The 22282-nt window shown below is 33.9% G+C and overlaps 1 protein-coding gene across 1 annotated transcript; it reads left to right on the top strand.

The window, feature by feature from the left end:
• Positions 1-9709: 9709 nt before the first annotated feature.
• On the top strand, positions 9710-14908 carry LOC129946448 (putative transporter svop-1). Its single transcript, XM_056056630.1, has 5 exons — positions 9710-9867; positions 10856-11401; positions 11478-11901; positions 11960-12201; positions 14500-14908. Exons 1-5 carry the CDS (start codon positions 9828-9830, stop codon positions 14856-14858), a joined length of 1611 nt encoding a protein of 536 aa, XP_055912605.1. The 5' UTR covers positions 9710-9827; the 3' UTR covers positions 14859-14908.
• The last annotated feature ends 7374 nt before the right edge of the window (positions 14909-22282 follow it).

The following is a 22282-nucleotide window of genomic DNA, read 5'->3' as shown; positions in this document are numbered from 1 at the left end:
TCATTTCGCATTTTCTTTTCAAATTATGATAATCCATAATTATTTTTTTTGCCATTCCAGTGAGAGCAGCTTCATTGCTCTCGATGTTCAAATAGTAGACATGTGCATTCAAGGGGACACAAGCGTCCACAGGTTTTTCTCAAAACCCACCTCTGTCTATCAACTCCTACTCTCACCTCCCCGCGGTGAACATCGGGTGCCTAGTACCTCAACTGGAGATTGAGTTCCAACCCCAGTGGAAAGTTGTTGGGGGCAGCAAACGAGAGAGGGGGGAGAGGTGTTTCCACTAAGGCACCTCTCCTTATCCAGGCGGCAGCGGACTAATTCTCGAGATAGAATCAACGGTGGCGTCTAAGTGAACACCTTATAGGGCTTCTTCGACATATTCGGAGCCCAGGCCTGTAAGGAGTGGTTTATCCGATTCCCCTTCCTTGGAGTTATACTAAGGATCTGGCCCTCCAGGTTGGGGGTTGTGCCGTCGTCGGGGTGACTTCCTGGCCACGTACAAATATCTTAAGTTTCGAAGCACCAACAAGCCTCGGATACGGACGGATTCACTGTTGACAACCCACGCAAACTAAATAAGGACAATGAACTTCTGATATGTACGTGGAATGTTAGGTCCCTTAACAGACCAAGTGCAGCCGAACAATTAGCGGGAGCCCTAAACTGCTGCAAGGCAGATATTACCGCCATCCAAGAAGTGTAATGGGATGGACCGGGCAAACGCAAACTAAAAGACTGCGATATATACTACGGCGACTGCTACCGAGAACAAAGACAGCGTCTATTTTGGTGTGGATTTGTTGTTGGAACTAGGCTCAGGCAAAAAGTCTTGAGTATCAACAGTGTGAGCGAGCGCATCGCGACAATCCGCATCAAGGCTAAATTCGCCAACGTAAGCCTAATATGCGCGCATGCCGCAACAGAGGAGAAAGATGAGACACCAAAGACATATTCTTGGAGCTCTTGGACAAGACATATGAGCAGTGCCCTGGCTATGACATTAAAATTGTCTTAGGAGATTTTAATGCCAAGCTAGGATGAGAAGACATCTTTGGTGGCATAATCGGAAGATACAGCCTGCACGACACCACCTCCGACAACGGATTCAGACTGGTCGATTTCGCTGCGAGGCGAGACGTTCTGGTAGCTAGTACGCAGTTCACGCATCTCAATATCCACAAGGGGACATGGAAATCTCCTGATCAATCAACCGTCAACCAAATTGACCACATTGCGATCGACGTACGACACTTCTCCATTATACAGGATATCCGAATATTCCGAGAGCCCAACATTGACTCGGACCACTACCTCGTTGTAGCCAAGGTACGGCTGAGGATATCCCGATCCAAAACAAGAAAGTACTGTGAGAAGATTCGACGTTAGACGGCTACAATCGCAAGAGACTGCCATGTCCTTTTCCGATCGAGTCTCTCTATGCTACCTGCATTAAGCATTGAAAACCAGTGGCAACATTGCCTTGCAGCCATCCGAGATGCCGCCTCTGAAGTGCTAGGTTTCACACCACAGCGAAACCCCTGGTTTGACGACGAATGCCGGCAAGCGCACTCAGCAAAACAAGAGGCAGACAAAAAAAACGGCGTTGCACAAAAGGACTAGAGCTGCTCGCGAAAAAAAGAGAGCATGAGAATCGCGCGATTGAGGAGATAGAGGGATGTCACAACAGGAATGAGGTTCGTAAATTTTACCAAAAGGTAAAAAATCCTCCCAAGGGTACCAGCCACGAACCGAAGCCTGTAAAGACGATCAGGGGAACATCGTAGTAGAACCGCAGTCGATGCTGAGAATATGGAAAGATCACTTCTCCAAATTATATAACTGCGATGACGAACCGAATTCCGCTGTAAGGGAGATAGAACCATTCAACCTCGGCGACGCAGATCAACAATTCCGCCTACCCGACCTTGACGAAGTGAAGATAGCTATATCTAAACTTAAGTCAAACAAAGCTGCTGGAGCAGACGGCATCGCTGCCGAACTATTCAAAGCAGCAGGCGATGACTTGGTCATGGTCGGAAGAAAGCATGCCCGATGAGTGGAATCTCAGCATAGTATGCCCGATACATAAGAAAGGAGACCCTCTAAACTGCGCCAACTACAGAGGCATCAGTCTCCATAACATTGCGTATAAGATCCTCTCTACCGTATTATGTGGACGTCTGAAGACGTTCGTCAACAACTTGATAGGTCCTTATCAGTGTGGCTTCAGACCATTAAAGTCCAACGGCAGATCTTCGAAAAAACCCAGGAGCTTCAAATCGATACCCACCATCTCTTTATCGATTTTAAAGCCGCGTATGACAGCATCTATAGGGAAGAGCTCTACCGAGCCGGTTTTATGCACCTCTGAATAACACTGGCTAAACTTAAGAAATAAGCATAATAAAATAATTTAAGGATATGAAAACATCATACAGGTTAGCAATTGATGTTTTGAAGTGTCATATTACTAATAAAAGAAACTAGATCTTGTTAAAAGTTGGGTTTCCTTCAAAAATATATATATTGAATATCTAACTTAGAAAAACGAATACCAAATAGGAAATGCAATAACTTAGCTATTAGCAAGTCATTGTATTTTAACTCTTTGCGACTATTTGAAATTTTTATTAAGTTATAATTTTCAATTTTATTTAAATGAATCTTCACGGTTGAAGGAAAAGCTGTGAAGTAAATAAATTATTATTTACTTTTGAGTTCAAAAAGTTTATTATTTTTTTCCATAGTTAAAAGTTGTTTTTATTTTCAATAATGTACATTCATAATTCTTAATGAAAAATGTTTGTTAGCGAAAAACAAACACTTTTCTGCAATACATGTTGTTAAATATTTTGTGTTCAGTAATCTTTTTACAACTGCAATAAAGATAACTTGGATAGTTGTTTATCAAACAAAGATAAATAAATACATTTTATTGTTTCCGTGGTGCACCAAGAGCTTGCTGAGTAATTTGACTAATATATAACTCAAATAAAAAAGAAAGTACGATACAAATTAATTTGCTTAGCATCGCAGAAAAAACAACTTTCGGTATATATTAATAGTTAAGAAATTGTAAGTTTCCGAAGTTCGAGAGATTGGATAGATTGAAAAACATGTACAGATAACAATGGGTATTCAATATTCATTGTCAAAGCCACCTTTACCCGGTTTTTCTCTACTATAAATTCATTTCAAATAAATTAACCAATCCTAATCTTTCTTAATATAAGGTAATTTACTTCGTAGTTTCAACTTGGTAATACTTAAATTTGACACCTGTCAAACTCAGCTGGCATTGAAAATAAAATGTTCAGATAATAATTTCAATAATTCACCTTTTTTTACTAAAAAACTTAACCATTTGAAACCAATTTTCGGGTTTCTTCAAACTCTATCATTACTTGAATCAATTGTCCTTCAGACGCCCACATATACCAGAAATTCTTGGATACCTTTGGATTCCTGTTTTGACATTCCAACTGTTCTTTTGCACGTAAAACACTTTCAAAAAGGCCTTCAATTGGCAAGTTTCTAGAATCTGCCAAAAATTTGCCTTCGAATTAAGGCAACTTTAATGGAAAGTAGATTTGAAAGTTAGTCATGAAAAATCTTCCTAGCTATCGAGTCAATTCCACTTATGTCAAAATGACAGCTAATTATAATTTTTCATTCAACTTAAAGCTGAAATTTATTGCTCTGTGATTTATTTATTTTCTGTACAATTCCATTTTATATTTTAAGTAATAATAAGTAAGATGTATTTAAAATATAAAATCCAAATCCAAATGGATGAACCTTTTACCAACTAACCAATTGTCTTGGTCAAAATTAAAGTTCAAAGGAAGCAATTGACTGCAAATGAAGCCCCTTATGTTGCCCGAACCTGTCCATTTATGAACATTGCTTCAGCAATTCATCAGCGTCTGTTCAATTGCAAATCTGACTTTATGAACATGATTAATGCAGATCTAACAGATGTTTATTAAAATTTCCAATATTGTGGTTACAACCACAAAAAACTACGGCTTTAGTGGGTGGGATATTTCATGGTCGCGTAATTTCACGTTTTGACCATGTCACTTGAACTAATATTCATACTATGTGACACCGTTTAATTTTAGTCTGCGACTCTGCGTTATTTGTATGGCTCAAAAACTACCGGAAATATACGAAAAAATGTTCAAAAATTAACCGAATTGTAACATCAGAGTTTCACAGGGATTAAACTTTGGATGTTGGAAACGTATACTATCTTCCTTATAACGATTTATTTAAAACACAACCGTTCACTTCGAAATTCAAAATATTATATATATTTTCTCTCCGTATTTATAATGTTTGATTTTAATAATAAAGTTGTCAAGGCGATAATTACAAACAATAATGATTATTATATTTTAAAGTAATAGTTGAATGATCTAAAGTAGATTTCTAATAAATAGTGAACACTACATTCTCTCCTTTTTTTAAAAGTTTAAATAAATAAAAATAACACAACATGAAATTGAAAGAAAATAATTATTGATACTCATATAACTCAATTATACGCTGAATCATCAAACGAGTTTGATTTATTAGTTTGAATTGTCCAATTTCCATTAATTTTCTTTAAATGAACAATGTTCCGTCTTGTTACTTCACCAGTTGTTGAATTCTTAACTAAAACATCTCCTCCCTTCTGTTTGATAACTTCATGCGGTATTTCACCAAAGTTGGAATCTATCTTGTTTTCTTTTCGCATTTTCTTCACCAGAACTTGGTCACCAATGGTAAGTTCACTTTGAGCAGCTCGTCGCTTTTTGTCAGCATACAGTTTTCCTTTTTCTTTTTCAATTGCATCTTTTTCAGTAAATTCCTGATTAAAACCTTGATCTTGGTTAATTAGCGATGGAATTTTATCTTTAAGAAGTCTTCCGTAGAAAAGTTCAGCCGGAGCTTTTCCTGTAGTAGAATGTGGAGTGTTGTGGTACATAAGCAAATAGTCTATTAAATCTTCTTTCCAATTGGAGCCTGTAGCCTTGCTGATTTTTATTCTTTTAAGTATGTCCCGATTTTGTCGTTCAACTTCACCGTTTTGTTGGGGCCAGTATGGAATTGTGTTTTATAATTTTACGTTGAACTCTTCACAAAAATCTCGAAAACTCCTTACTGGAAAATTGTTTACCATTATCTGCAGTTATTGTTTGAGGATATCCTAATCTAGAAAACATTTTCCTCAGAGATTTTATAATTGACGTTGAAGTTATATTTTTTAAAATAACGATTTCCTTATAACGGCTGTAATAATCTACGACGACAAATAGATGTTCGTCACTTGGAAGAGGTTCCATTAAATCTATTGCAATATCTACCCATGGAGCTGTTGGCATTGTTCGTCGTTTCATCGGTTCAGGAACAGTTGGCGCTGAAACAAGGAGACAACCTCTGCAGTTTCTTACAATATTTTCGGCATCTTGGTCGATTTTTGGCCACCAGACTTTTGTTCGCAACCGTCTTTTTGTTCCAACTATTCCTGGATGTCCTTCATGAGCAAATTCAATTACTTTTTTACGAAGCTGTTGTGGAATTACTATTTTGTTTTGCCGTAGTAGTATATTCCCATAAAAAAAGAGTTCATTTTCAAATACTTTGAAATTAAGAACATCTTTGTTCCAATTTTGTTCATACATTCCTTCCTTAACGCGTAGTATTTCTTGATCGTTTTCTGAAATCCTGTCAATTTCTTTCAAGGTGAATGCTTTGGGAACGCTATTGCTGGCAATGTGATGAACATGTTCTTCGGAATCAAAATTCTTTTTAATTATAGGATCAACTATACAGAGTCTTGAAAGTGGATCAGCAATGTTAGATTTACCTGGTTTATATATGATTTTATATCTGTATGACTGTAATCGAAGAACCCATCTCTCAATTCGTGCACATGGCTTAGACTTTAAGCCAAAAATTGTTTCTAGAGGTTTATGGTCAGTAACGAGTTCAAAGTCTAATCCATACAAATATATATGAAAATGTTCAACTCACGAAACTAAAGCCAATGCCTCTTTCTCTGTCTGACAGTATCTTTTCTCACAATCTGATAAACATTTGTTTCCATATGCAATTATTCGTGGCTTCATTTCGTTATTAAATTGTATCAAAACCGCACCCAATGCCACAGGACTTGCATCCACAATCAGTTGAGTTCTGTCATAAGGATCATAGTAACCTAAATATTTATCATTTTGTAAAATATTTTTTAACTCTTGAAATGAACGCCGTTGTTTTTCACTTAAAGAAAGTTCTGATTTTCGATTACGATTTTCAATTTTTAATGCGTCACGTAATAGCTCGGTTAGAGTTCCCAGATTTGCTATAAATTTACCTACGTAGTTTATGAGCCCTAAGAAGCTTTCAAGCTCTTCAACAGTCCTAGTCTCTCGAAATTTTTGTATAGCATCTATCTTTGAAGGTGATGGCTTAACGCCTTCTGCAGAAAGAAGATGTCCCAAAAATTCTATTTGTCGGACATTATATACACACTTAGCATCATTTAGTAAAATATTATTTTCGTTTATAACATCCAATAGTTTTTTTAAACGTGCGTTATGTTCTTTTTCATTTTGACCAAAAACAACTATGTCATCAATAAAATTAACTACACCTTCACATTTACATAAAATTCTTTCCATTACCTTTTGAAATATTTCTGGAGCGCAATTCATTCCAAACATTAGCCTCTTGTACCTGAATAAACCACTATTGGTAATAAATGTGGTTATGTACCTTGAGTCTGGACAAATTTCTTTTTGATGAAAAGCGTTCTTTATATCCAAACGAGAAAAAATTGACGACTTCCGAAGCTTGGGCAAGATAAGATTCATCGTAGGCAGTGGATAGTTTTCCCTTAATATTGCTGTATTGCTCTTCTCATATCCACACATAAACGAAGATCTCCATCTTTTTTCAAAATAGGTACTATAGGAGATATCCATGGCGAATGTCCATCTACAGCTTCGATGATGTCTAGTTCGAGTAATTCGTTTAACTTATTTTTAATTTTTTCTTCTAAAGGAATGGGTAATTTTCGACAAGGTTGTATTACTGGAGGAATCGTTTCGTCAATAGAGATTTTGATAGTTAATTTTTTTATTTTTGGAAAAGTTGTTTTTTCAATTGAATTTAAAAGTTGTAAACCTATTTTGAGAACTCCAATTTCTTTCGCCGTTTCTTTACCCAGTAAACATCTTTGACCAGTTTTTATAACATAAAATTTTGCATCAACAATTTTGTTTACTACCTGTATATCGGCGTCAAAAGATCCTAAAACGTCAAGTGCTTGTTTTGAACCGTAGGCTAAAAATATTTTATTTGGCTTTTTGATTTGGTTTCTAACCAAAACTCCTTTCTTCTTCATTTCCAGCCAAACTCCTTCTGAAATAATATTTGATGTGCTACCAGAGTCAATTATCATTTGAATGGAAACTCCGCCAACCGAACAAGTTATTTCATCTTCCTTTTGGCTAGAAAAATGAAAAATAAACTCTTCGTCTTTTACCTTTTCAACTGACCGTATCGATTCCCTTTTCAACTTTTTGTTTCGGAATGTGCTGTCAGTAAAACCTTGTTATGATTTGGTGCGACATTTGGATTCAAAATGACCTTTTAATCCGCATTTACGACAGTTCTTCATTTTCGCAGGACATTTTAAGTCTTGAGCTGAGTGATCTTTTGAACCACATCGAAAACATTCAAATTTTCGAGAAGGAAATTTATTAATTTTATTAATTTCAATGGTGCTATTATTCTGTTTGCTGTTAAAATTTTCCATTTGAATGTTAATTGTTTCTAACGAATTAGCCAGAAAAATAACATCATTTAAACTTTTAGAATCATCCATCTCTAATATTTTCCGTCTAAGCTTTTCAGAAAAACATTTCTCAACCACTTGGTCTTTAATATGTTCATCCGGATTTTCAAACTTACATTTCGATGCTTGACGCCTTAACCGAATAATAAAAGCTTCAAATTTTTCGCTTCTTTCTTGAAACATTTGTCTAAAAATATGTCTTTCATATGTTTTATTTTGACACGGATTGAAATATTCATTTAACTTTTCAACGCACACTTCATAGACATCAATGTCTCTATTGCCATCTAAAATTGGATCAACATTTGCACCTGGTAAATTGTAAAAAATTTCTTGGAGATCTTGTCCACCACAATGAAGAAGAGTTGCCCTCTTTTTAATAGATTCTGTGGTTCCAGAAATCTGAAGAAAAATTTCAAAAGATTGTTTCCATTTTGCCCAGTTTATTCCCAAAGATTGAGAATCTCCGAAACAGTCAAATGTTCTTAAATGGGGTATATTTTCCATTTTCCAAATTGATCCCTGTCAATCAAATTGATATGAATCATAAATACAGAGGCATGAATTTAATCAATATATCAATATTAATGAATCAAATCAACACAAATTATGCAATTCTTAGAATTTAATCTATGTACATATGTATATGAATTTAACTCATCTTAGCCTATTCTATGAAATGGATTATTTCCATAGTAAAGACTCATAGGTGAATGCTCATCAGTTTACCCTTGAGCTCAATTTCGGGTGTACTGTAAAGAATAGAGCTTCTTACTTAAATCACACGTCGAGAATTTGGAATGCTTTGCCCAACTCTGTTTTTCCCCCTCATTTTGATGTTCAGAACTTTAAGACCAATGTGCACCAGTATCTCCTCCTAAATCCTTCCCTATTTTGCTAATGCTCGTACTGTTTTTAAATCTTAACATATAAAGGGTATTAATAACCCCTTGAGTGTATATAAATTATAAAAAAAAAGGAAATTTAGAATTTGAAACCCATGTAACTATAAAATATTTGCAATGAAAACATATTTTTTGTTGTCTTGCCAAAGTCCAATTCGAGGCCAAGTTTTTAGGTCCAAACATTTATTCAAAGTTCAAGCCCCATTTCACCCTATAAAAAAACTAACTATTATTAAGTAAAAGTACCAAATTCAAAATATTTGTAAGTTTAACAGTTTTTTAGTTTGGTATTAATAATTATGATTATGAATTTACTTAAACTTGATGCTGAATAAAATAAAAGTTTTAATCCAAGAGCGTATGAGTATTTTGATATCAAAATAGTTATTTTTAGATTCGACTTAAATTTGTAGGTTTCCTTCATTCATAAAAAAACGAATTTGAAGATTTTATTGAGGGATTAGTTTTACAATTTTCCAATCATTTGACCTTAAAAAGATTGCAATCAATTGATTAAAATCATTTGAACTATCATACATCCTTTTGCATTCACTGGAAGTCGTTGAATTCTTCTGAAGTCTGAGTAGATTTGTGTACTTAAGCCTTAAAGTGTATGTCGGGAAAAGATAGTCTCATTTTTCATTATTAATTTGAGACATTCATCTATTTAAGGTTAAAAGGTTTGAAACACCCCTTTATCACGACTAATCTCTGCATTTTCATAGCGTTCTAAAGTGTATGGAAGCTAGTTTGTGGGGTCTGTACTTTTTAGATTTTAGATTATTCTTTATGATATTTTAACAATAAAAACAATAAAAGATAAGAGAAAATAGAATATTAGTTGTTCATTCATTTGCTTTTTATTAAGTGTAAAGAAAGATGCAGATTTAGAATAAGAATACCTTGAATATAAGACTGACATCTTAGATAAGTCCGATAACAGTGTTGTTGTTTTTTTATTTTAATAAAATTTAGATAGCTAATAGACACTTAATCTAAGTGAATGAGTTCTGTTTGTACCTGATCCATAAGCGGTTACAGGTTATACTTATTAAAGTTCAGTTATAATGGATAACTCAGCGTTCGTTGATTTTGACGATAATAATGGTAAATTAGTTAAAAACATTAAATGTTCCATTATTCAAAATTTTGGGATGTGTGATTTGTAATTTCAAAAAAAAAAAAATAAACTTATTTTCACAGTAAGATCTTTTAAATTAATAGTTTAAAAGTTGAACAAAGCTTAATGGTTCAAAAATCTAAATCTTACGCTACATCCTCGTCGTCAAAACTTAAATGTTTGTGTTTAAAAAATGTATCAAGCTAAATTGTTTCCAGTTAAATAATAAAACACTCCAATCCCTGACTTGGATGATATTGGTCTAAAGTGCTTAAATAGTTTCCGGATTGTTGCTATAATATCGGTCTCTTACAATTCTGACAAAAAAAAATCAAAATGGATAAAGCGCTGCTCAGTGGCAGCAAATTGACATCAAAAAACGGATTTTCGATAATAACACGCGGGTTTTTCAAACTTATCCGTCAAGCCAGAAAAGATAACTTCCTTTCAAAAAAGTTGACTAAACAAAGCTGCTCGAAGGACCAAATCGTGATAGTTAAACAATTGGGAAGCTTATAGTCATGCATCTTTAATTGCTTCGTGAGCCTTCAATTAAAGATTTATCCTCGATGCTTGTGCATGAAACGTTCAGTTTATGAGTTGATGACAGGAGACACATTTTCTTTGAGCACTATGAGAAGTTTAACAAGGCCATGACTGTTGTCCATTATTACAGTTTTTTACAAATTGTTTGCTACTCTTGGAATTAAGTTTCTAATGTTTCTCAACGTTTTTAAAACTTACAACGACTCGTTTTTTTCCGCGGCGCTATGATACTAGTTTTCTATCAAGATTCCAAACGAGAAAGTGCTACTAGTATCGACATAATCTTTGATTTATGGCCCACCCTCTGTATGTTATTTAAAAGTCTAGACTTAAAAGTTAACTTAAAAATTAAATACTATTATCAATACTCTACCTATTTAATACATAGTTTATAATTAGTTTTTTTTTTTGTATTTTTTATATTTCAAGAATTTACAGATAAATCTAAGAAAGGATTGGATAAAGTCGAACTCCCACCATCACCACCGGAAAAAGTCCATTCTTTCGACGAAGCAATCGTCTTAACCGACATTGGAGTATTCCATTATTTTCTAACATTAGTATGTGGCCTATGTTTTATGACAGTCATGGTTGAGACCATGGGCATAAGCATAATGCTACCTTTCCTGAAATGTGATCTAAGTTCAACAATAGCAGAGCAAGGTTTCCTTGCATCTTCTGGATTTTTTGGAATAGTTGTTAGTTCACATGCCATGGGATTCTTTGCTGATACATGGGGTCGAATAAAAACCCTTCGTACTGCTTTGACATTTGGATTTATAACCACGGTAATCTCAGCATTTTCCATTAACATTTGGATGTTAATTGTATTTCGATTTCTCAATGGACTTGCCATTTCTGGCTGTCAAGCATGTGTGTTCAGTTTCTTGGGAGAATTTCACGGAAATGCGACAAGAATGAAATATGTAACTATGTTGTCGATGTTCTTACCGATTGGATTGATGTTTCTACCAGGTAAGTTACACTTTTTTTTGTTTAGTTTATTATTATTACTTCAAGCTTAGAGCAAGACCTATTTTTTGTTTTAAAGGTTTGGCCACTGTAATTCTTCCTTTACAATTCGATTTTAATGTACTTGGACTAAGTTTCACACCATGGCGAGCTTTTCTTTTGGCGAATTCCTGTCTAAGCCTTATTGCCTTAAGTGGACTGTTTCTCTTACCAGAAAGTCCAAAATATAGTTTAATTCAGGGAAAAGTCGAAAATGCTATGCAAACTTTCAGGACGATATTCAAATGGAACACTGGTCGTTCGGAAAGTGAATATCCTGTGAAACGAGTCAATATTGAATTATCTGGTGCCAATTTGAGCAATATTCATGGATTGAAAGGAGCATTATCATTGATTTGGAATCAAACTAAACCACTTTTTTCAAGAAATAGAATTGTACACACTACAAATATATGTGGGATTATGTTTGTAATATTTGCCATTTCTCAGGGAACTTTTATGTGGTAAGTGAAATGTTTTATTCTATATAATGCAGGTTTTTAAATAAATGTAAATTTTAAGGTTTCCAACAATGTTGGACCAAATTGTTTCCAAATCGGAAACAAATTACTTGGTCTGTGAAATTCTAGATATGCATGGAACTAGCTCCAAAGATGCTAATGGAACTATAACTGAAGAACAATGTGGTGGTCCCGTGAATACTGGAATGTTTCAAATTCTTATAATGATTGGAGGAGTATTCACATGTGTGTATTTGGTGTTTACATTCACCATTGATATTATCGGAAAGAAGAACCTTCTAAGTAAGTTAATTTGCCAAATTTCATTCGTATTCGTGATTTGAATTATTTGTATACAAAATTGAGTTGAAAGAAACTGGCTTTTAAAAGTATTCAACAAATTAAAAAAATAGAAACAACATGTCCGAGGATGTCAATATGTGCCCATCTTTATTTTTAAGACTTGAAAGACCGTGTGTGAACTGCGTCCACATGTGAGTTAGATTTTCCAAAAATGTTTTATTTGTATTTCTGTAGGCCTTTGCTTGGTTTAAAATAACCTCAATTCAATCGAATTCTGAGATTCCTCTCGAGGCTACCACTTATATAAAATTGCTTTAACACTTAATAGCAAAGTCATAGGCATAGTTTTGCAAACCAAAACGAACCAAATGTCGAAATCAATCAAAACAAAAATTTTACAACAATTCACCCTCAGTAGTTTCGGTCGTATTTATGTGCTATGCACCTTTAAATGATATGAGGAACTTGGAATGTTAACAGTTAAAATTATAAATAAAGTCAGTTATTTGTTTTTATAAAAATATTCCAAAATTTGTTGAAACATTTGTTAGAACAATGTAACTTTTCTAATGCACATCTATACTTATAGGCAGGTTCAAACAACACAAGGAACTTTATTTGCAGTCAACTGCATTCTTTGGGCCTTAATTTTTGACCAATGCAACTAGTTAATTTTTCAAGTGTCATACATTTCAAACTTGGAACTTACCAACCTCTATCTTCAGTTCATCGTACAAAAACTATCAAAGAATTTACTACCCATGTTTTGATGGAAAATCTATCAATAGTATAGTAAGATTTTACACGAATAACAAAAACAATATCCGAAGTATGAATACTACCTATAAGAGTTTAAGTAGAATCTTACTACGGATAGGTTTTTGACATTTATACGAGTCTCAAATGTATCTTATGTGATTTTGTTCTTAAATGTGTGGTACGATTGATATTGCAATTGTATCTCGATGGCTGTGTTCGTTGAGTAGTTGTGCATTTGAAATCATGTGTTTTCCATTGGGGAAAAAATCAATCTGTAACTGTTGATATTATTTAGTTTTGTTAAAGAAAATGGACTAACTGAAAAGATAATTAAATTAACTGGGCTTATTTTGTAATAGTGCAATAGTAAAGATAATTAAGTTTTGGTATATGTTTCCACCAAAGGTTTATCTCAGTTTAGATTAAATAAATCAATCTTTTTTGTGTTTCAACCGCACAAGAAGATTTAAAAATGATTAAGTTTGACGGCATTTTCTAAAATGCAAATGGTGTTTCGATGTTTCTTATGAAGTGAAGTGAGATGGTTTGATTCGTCTTATTCAACAATGAAGAACTGAACAGCACCATATAAGGATACGCAACCTACTCCATGTGCATTTTTTTTGTGTTCAATTTGATTAAAGCAAAACTATATATTTTTCATTATTATTCTGACAGGTCTTCTTTCAGTTGTACCAGTTTTTAAATACAAAAATCTGGCTGCTTCCTATGGGTTTTCTTGGGAATTTTCTACTATATGATTTATAGAATGCTAAAAAACACGGGTATTGACTACAAAACACTCCTTATTCAAGTTACAATTCCATCTCGACTTGAATTTTGTATTTTAACGAAATAAAACATCAAATACAACTGTGCAGAAAATAAATACTTCACAGAGTAAGTGAAGTTTTTGGTTAATTGACAAATCATGATTAGCTGTCATTTTGACATATGTGCGCTTGATTTTATGTCATTGGACCTGTTCATTAGACATGTTGCAGTTATTTTTGATAGCCTTACCTTTTAGTCCCATATGTTTTCGGTTCTGTGAGCTTACTAGCACAGTTCAGTTGTTCAGTAAGCTTATATTTATAAAAATATTTCAATAAACTCCATTCCACATTCTCCTTAGAGCTTTTTGCGGTTACTTTTTGATCTTAAAAATTGTATCGAGACAAATATTGGCTTCTTGAATTTAAGGAAAAAGATGCAATTAAGTACATAATTTTTCTAAAAATTAAATGAAAATAAAAATTAAATTGTGTGGCACCCACAAATTACACGTTGCAGAATCTCTGATCACTTTAGTTCTTGAGGGATTCAAAGCTTTTATATTGAATTAAGAGATATGAAACGTTCATTATGTTTTCCAACTAGCCATTAGATTAATAAAAGTGTGTGTATGTGAAAATCGTCTTATTTTAGGTTTAAATAGTTAAAGTTTGAAAATTCTGACATACGTACGTTCAAGTTTTTAATTTATTTAAATACAAATATTTCCATTAATTTATATTTTTCAAAAATTTTATTTTGCAGTAATTTGGATGACATTAGCTGCATCTAGTTGTTTGCTAATACACTGGGTTAGTTCCTATGTTCTATCCATTGTGCTCCTGACCCTAACGATGACAACGGGTTCATGTGGAGGAATTGTAAGTGCTATTTCTATGGAATATTTTCCAACAAATGTAAACGCTATGGCGATGTGTCTTATTATGATGGTTGGACGTTTGGGTGCAGTTGTTGGAAGTAATTTTGTTGGTTTAGCAATATTTTCAAATTGTAATATGCTTTTTTACGTTTATGTTGGTGTGATTGCAATTATTGCGCTATGCTCGACGTTCTTGCCATCGAACAAAGTCAATATTAGGAAGAAAAATTCAAGTTGTTGTTAAAAGTAATATTAAGTGTATAAAATTAATACAAATTATGAACAATAAATATATATGTTTTTTTTTTAATATTCTGAGAATTAATTGTAAGACATTTTGAGCATGTTTTTCAGGGTCAGATCTGATACTGTATGATCTACCATTTCTATACACTTATCTGACAATTTCAAGCCGATGATGCCGGTAACTTTAGCGTACATTTTTGTTTGTAGCTTTTTAATAAACTATTAATCATTAGTTTATGCCAACTAGTCTTCGTGGGAGGAACACAGACGGAATATTGAGCGAAAAAAGCGGATGTTGTGGTATCAGAAATGCTTGGCTGGATGATTAATGTCAAACTGCAAAGTGAAAATGATTTGTTTAGAAGGTTTTGTTTTGAAAAGCACTATTTAAAAAGCTGTCACTTTTGAAGCATCGCGTTTTTTTTCTTTTGATAAGTAGAACTAACCTATTACCAAAAAGAAATTGAAATTGTTAAAATTCATTATAAAAATGGTGAACATTTTAAACTTGCCGCTTGGCCGAAGAGGTGACAAAAATACGTCACTTAAGTCTTGTAAATTAAACTTTCGAATTTGTATTTAGTAGTAAAAATAATATAAATAAAATAATAAAATGCTCTATTCAAGACCTTAGAGATGGAATTTGTGAGTTTAACGAGAACATACAGCCGCAAATGTGTATTCTCTATGCTAAGTGCTTCGACTGTATTAAATGCTGCTAAAGATACACATTTGATTCTTAAGCTCACCGATGAATTGCTTTTAATTAAAATAACATAAAAGATAAATTCATATTCATTCTTTACAAAAAATTAAAATTTAAATTTTCAGTGTGATTCTATAGGGACGGGTAGATGATGAAAATGTCAATTGTGATGTTTTTTGTGTGGCAAGCAGCACCGTCCTGTTTGAACCACATGAAATGTATACGGTGATCAATGCCGAAAAGGAAAATATCGTCTAAGGCGATATGAATATAGATGTACTAGACGAAAGCAGCTCTCTAGTACTAAAAGGATTCACGAATGTTATAAAAAAGTCTACACGTGTTGATCTTTCATATACTTAAGTCTAACTGAACAAGACATATTCTCAGTAGTTGTTGAAACTAACCTCGCCGATCCTTATGCCATACTTTACGCTACAAAAGGCTTAAATAGAATGGTCGAAGAAATCGATGATGTGCATATTTATCAATTGAAAGTTAATAAGTTATTACAACAAACAAATTGGGAGATCATGCTTCAAGAAAACAATGTCGAATCTCTTTATGAGATATTCGTACGGAAAATAAACAACATATAAACGGTGATTTTTTAAGAGCTTGAGAACTTTAAAAAAAAAAACGAATAAAATTTGCAAAATCTCATCGATTCTTTATTTGAAACGTTAGATTGGTCCATGACATTTACTTTTTGAAGATAATTTCATTTAAATGTTGACCGCGGCTGCGTCTTAGGTGGTCCATTCGGAAAGTCCAATTTTGGGTAACTTTTTCGAGCATTTCGGCCGGAATAGCCCGAATTTCATCGGAAATGTTGTCTTCCAAAGCTGGAATAGTTGCTGGCTTATTTGTGTAGACTTTAGACTTGACGTAGCCCCACAAAAAATAGTCTAAAGCCGTCAAATCGCATGATCTTGGTGGCCAACTTACCGGTCCATTCCTTGAGATGAATTGTTCTCCGAAGTTTTCCCTCAAAATGGCCATAGAATCGCGAGCTGTGTGGCATGTAGCGCCATCTTGTTGAAACCACATGTCAACCAAGTTCAGTTCTTCCATTTTTGGCAACAAAAAGTTTGTTAGCATTGAACGATAGCGATCGCCATTCACCGTAACGTTGCGTCCAACAGCATCTTTGAAAAAATACGGTCCAATGATTCCACCAGCTTACAAACCACACCAAACAGTGCATTTTTCGGGATGCATGGGCAGTTCTTGAACGGCTTCTGGTTGCTCTTCACTCCAAATGCGGCAATTTTGCTTATTTACGTAGCCAATCAACCAGAAATGAGCCTCATCGCTGAACAAAATTTGTCGATAAAAAAGCGGATGCCAACTTTTCTAGGGCCCATTCACTGAAAATTCGACGTTGCGGCAGATCGTTTCGGCTTCAGTTCTTGCACGAGCTGTATTTTATACGGTTCTACACCAAGATCTTTGCGTAAAATCTTCCATGTGGTCGAATAACACAAACCCAATTGCTGCGAACGGCGACGAATCGACATTTCACGGTATTCAGCAACACTCTCAGAAACAGACGCAATATTCTCTTCTGTACGCACTGTACGCATTCGTGTGGTTGGTTTAATGTCCAATAAAGTAAACTAAGTGCGAAACTTGGTCACAATCGCATTAATTGTTTGCCATCTTGGTCGATTATGTAGACCATAAATCGGACGTAAAGCACGAAACACATTTCGAACCGAACACTGATTTTGGTAATAAAATTCAATGATTTGCAAGCGTTGCTCGTTAGTAAGTCTATTCATGATGAAATGTCAAAGCATACTGAGCATCTTTCTCTTTGACACCATGTCTGAAATCCCGCGTGATTTGTCAAATACTAATGCATGAAAATCCTAACCTCAAAAAAATCACCCTTTATATGTACGGAGTCAACCAAACATAAGAAAACAAAGAAAAATCGAAAACCAAAACCGTGGGTCGACAGCGAAATAATCGATATGTGTAAGAAAAGTGATGAGTCCAAAAGCCAAAGTTATGAGCGCCAATACAAGAAATTTTGTAAACAAAACCATCCAAACTTTTATAAACAAACATTTATAAATGCACAATACGACCCAAGGAAGACATGGAGCGTGATAAATGAGCTTTTGGGAAGAAAAAACGCCTCAATAGATGACGTTATACAAAACTACTTTTCAATTAACATTAATGGTAAAAACGTATTGTGGAAGAATTTGCAGATCGATTTGCTAACCAATTAGTTAACATTATGCATATGTGCAACATTAACACACAAACGATGAACCATGATGAAAGCTTACAAGTACAGCACAGTATTTTCATTGAAGAGGCCAGCAGAGAAGAGATATTTCAAATTCTGAGCAATATAAACACCAAAAAAGGACCTTGGGCAGATAACATAAGACCAGTTGATCTCCAAATGAACGGCGACATTTTTGCACCGGTTGTTGTACAAGCCATAATAAATCGTAGCATAATCCAGGCTTGTGTACCAAAACTTATGAAAACGTCAATTATTCGCCCTATTAATAAAGTAGGGAAAAATGAAAAAAAGAAAACTATAGACCCATCGCTATCATGTCAGCCGTAAAAAAATTATTGGAGGAAGTAATTGTCAAACGACTCAATTTATTATTTAACAAACATCAAATCTTGCACCCAAACCAATACGGATTTCAAAAAAGAAAAAGTACGGAAAAGCTGTTATGAGAATTTACAAATACACTTCGTTCTTGTCCTTTTCATAGACTTCAACAAAGCCTTTGACACCCTCAGCCCAGAAAAAGTTTGAACAAAATTGGTATCAGAGGATGTTTATCAGACTGGCTCAAAAGCTATCTTACTGATAGGTCGATTAATGTCGAGACTGTATGCATTATTATCATTATTTTTTATTCTGTCAATTTAAACATATCTAGTTGTCTCTTTAAGGGGGTATTCTGGTCTAGAAATAAAAAAAAAAATCGATTTTTTTTGTTCATATTTTCTTAAAATTATTTTCGGAGAAATAAGTATTTTGCTGAGCAGCCATCCAAATCGGTTGGGCTGCAACTAACCGAACAAAAGACATAATGGCGTACTTTAAACGCGTTTTTCTCAGAACTGACTTTTTGAATCTGATACCCACGATTTCTCAGGTTCTGCCTAACCGATTTACTTGAAATTTTAAGAGAGTCTTCTTTAGGGACTTGTCTACGTCCGGAACTACGGCCATCTCCAAATTTTCATTTTTACTATTTTTAACAAATCGAAGAATGTTAAAAAAAGTGGTACATTTTTTTTTCTTTAGGCAGCTTCCATTTTGTAAAAAAAATGTTTGTAACTTTTCCGTAGTTCCAGAAATTGCGACATTATTGTAGATTAATAATTAATTTGGCGGCCCATTAGCTATTTTACTTTTTTGAGATCCACCAGCAAGAAAAATTTGTAAGTTTTTGTTTTTAATTAATATGTGGCTATTTAATTTCAGTAGTTTATTCAAATATTGATATTAAATTTTTTAGAGAATAAACACTAAAGATAAAGCAATCCGTCTTTATTGTATTTTGGAGAAAAGTTTATTCAAAGCTGTGCCGGATTATTAAAGTTGTTTTGCAGCCGCAACAATTAAGGTTAAGGTATCATCAACTTTGAGTGAAGAAAAACCTACCGTAACACAAGACTTAAAACTGGGACCGATTTTGTTCATACTTTATTCTAATGAACTACTACGATTGTTTAAAACTAATACAGCATATGCATATGCAGACGATACAGATATTATAGTCAAACACAAAAGTATGAATTCATCAGTAGAAATACTTCAAAAAAATGTTGACAATATATACAAGTGGTGCCATGACCTCACCATGAACTGGTTATTAATGCTACAAAAACAAAAGTTATGCACATTAGCCACCCATCTCACTGTAGATCACTGTCTATTGTCAGCCAACAACCAACCAATCGAAATCGTCAAAAAGATAAAGTATCTTGGAGTTATCATAGATGAACATCTTCTTTGGCGTGAACATATTAACACTTTACACCTTCAACTAAAAAGAACCCTACTTGCCTTGGTTTAACTCAAAAGATTTTAAAACTTCGAAAGCATTTGATACTGTCAACCATAGTATATTATGCAAAAAACTTAAAGAGCAGTTCAAGTTCTCATCAATGTCAGAAATGCTGATTAACTCATACCTTCAAGTAGGGACGAAGCGTCCATATATTGAGTGGAATGAGTGCTTCCGTTAAGCAATTCAAAAAATTATACGATTTAAGAAAAGAATCTTTAATTCGAAACAATGCAAAAATAAAACTACAAAAACTCATAATATCCCTTCAATTCCCCGGCGAATGCACTATGTCACTCCATTATACACTCACGCTTCCAAACAAATATTTGGAATGCATACGAGCTAATCATTCCCATTCTCATATATCGCCTACTGTCACCTCTCACTCAGTTTCGTTCAAAGCAAATGTCCACGGGGAACGCACAATATCACTCCATTATACACTTGCGCTTGCAAACAAATATTTGGAATGCATACCAGCTAGGCATTCTGATATATCGCCTACTCTCAACTCTCACTCAATCTCCTTCAAAGCAAAATTTTTTAATTTGTTGGCGTTCACATAAGAAGTGAAGATTGAATTGAGTGAACTCATTATGAAAATTTGTGAAAACAAAAGTAGGTCAGGAAAGGAGAGATATGAGTTTTGAGTTATTTGCTTCTTCTTATTCATTGACAAAGGGGTAGAAAAGTTCATTCAGAATGAACTAATTGCCTCAATTGCTAAAATCTTACTCGAAGAAATACGGAGGGAAATAAAAAACTCAGACTACGTGAGCTTACTTCTCGACGAAATTACGGACGTGTCCAACAAATCACAGCTGTCAGTTATGTTGCGTATGGTAAAAAAAGACGGATCTGTCGTTGAAAGGTTTATGTGCTTTGTCGATGTTTCGCTTGGAAGATCAGCACAGAATTTGTTTGATTTTATAGTACCATTTTTAAAAAAAGAAAATGTATTTGAAAAATTGGTATGTCAAAGCTACGATGGTGCGGCTGTTATGTCAGGAAGTTCAAACGGTTTAAAAGCTAGAATAAAAGAAATCATCCCAATCGCACATTACATTCACTGTTTTGCTCATAAGCTCAATTTAGTTTTAACACAGTCAGTGTCTAAAATTAAGCCATGTTCTGGGTTTTTTAAAAGTTTAAATAGTTTTGTAAGTTTTTTTTCCCATTCGTCTAAAAGAGTTGCAGCATTTAATGGAATTGTCAAAAGAAAAATTCCTAACGCTGCGCCAACTCGTTGGGAATATAATGGGCGCATTGTGCAAACAATCTTTGAACTTAAATGTCACCTTTCCACCTTTTTCGAAAGCGTAATAGAAAATGAGGAAGATTGGGACAATGAAGCTATAGTTTTATCGAAAGGTCTGATATATTGTTTTAGTGATAAGAAATTTATTGTTCTTTTATATTTTTTCAACGAATTTTTTCCACAAAGTGATATTTTATTTAAAATTCTTCAATCCAAGTCCAGTGATGTTCAATATTGTCTCAATCAAGTAAATATTTTCAAAAACAGTACTTATAATTTAATTAAATCAAGAAGTTTCGATTTATTTTGGAAAAAAATTGTTGAAACCGAAAATTTTTCAAATTTCAACAACAGCAGGCGTTCTGAAGTCAACCTTTCCACAAAAGAACAATATAAAGCTCTTTTAACCACAATTGTTCACCAAGTCATTACTGAAATCGATAATCGCTTTAGTTCGCTGCCATACTTTTAATTTTTAAGGCTTTCGGATGCAACATTGTATGACTATTTTAAAACCCATTTTCCTGATAACTTGCTGAATAATTTACAAAGTTCATACCCAGGGTATTTTGAAATTCCAGTTTAAAAAACTGGAACGGGTAGAACCCGTAGCATGATGGTTAGTGCGTTGGACTGTCATGCAAGGGGTCTTGGGTTCAATCCCTGCCTGTGCCACCTTAATTTAAAAAAATAATTTTCGCGGGTACTGCCTCTTGCGAGGAATTGACAAATCCTTCAAGAGTAATTCTTGTCATGAAAAAGTGCTTTCTCAAATTATCCGTTCGGATTCGGCTCAAAATTGTAGGTCTCTTCCATTCCTGACAACAGTACTCGCACACAGGAATAGTTGAGAGTTGTAAGTCACTAGGCCCTGGTTCACAACGGACTGTTGCGCCACCCCATTTGATTTGAGTTTAAAAAACTGAACTAAGGGTAATTTTCAATGACGAGAATTTTAGGTCAAAAAGTCTTCAAGAAACATTAAGGTTTTTAATAAATACTGATTTGAATGAAAGATTCACTGAGTACTTTAAGCTTTGTAAGCTAATGTTGACTTTTCCCGTGACAACCGCATCTGTAGAGAGATCATTTTCGTGTCTTAAAATAATAAAACATTTTTAAGAAATAAATGTGGCCAAGAAAGGTTATCAAATTTAGCTCTCATTTCTATTGAAAAAGGATTGTTAAAAGAAATTCAAGCCAAAGAAACATTTTATGACCAAATCATAGATCATTTTGCTTTAAAAGAAAGAAGGATTCATTTAATATACAAGACTTAATAACCCTTTAAATTATTTTTATTATTCTATTATACATTACATTAATTTTATTTTTTATTTTTATTTATGTAATTGAATTCAATTAAATTTTCCTTTATTATACGTGCACTTGAAGTG

The sequence above is a fragment of the Eupeodes corollae genome, chromosome 2 (genome assembly GCF_945859685.1).
Source record: "Eupeodes corollae chromosome 2, idEupCoro1.1, whole genome shotgun sequence".
NCBI lineage: Eukaryota > Metazoa > Arthropoda > Insecta > Diptera > Syrphidae > Eupeodes > Eupeodes corollae.
This window is presented reverse-complemented; position numbering and strand designations above follow the sequence as displayed.

What these genes read in the sequence shown, in the direction of transcription:
- LOC129946448 (XM_056056630.1), top strand. Translation starts at nt 9,828, where the DNA reads ATGGATAACTCAGCGTTCGTTGATTTTGACGATAATAATG. An exon ending in TCTCAGGGAACTTTTATGTG is followed by an intron (nt 11,902 to 11,959) that starts GTAAGTGAAATG and finishes GTAAATTTTAAG; the next exon opens with GTTTCCAACAATGTTGGACC. An exon ending in CGGAAAGAAGAACCTTCTAA is followed by an intron (nt 12,202 to 14,499) that starts GTAAGTTAATTT and finishes TTTATTTTGCAG; the next exon opens with TAATTTGGATGACATTAGCT.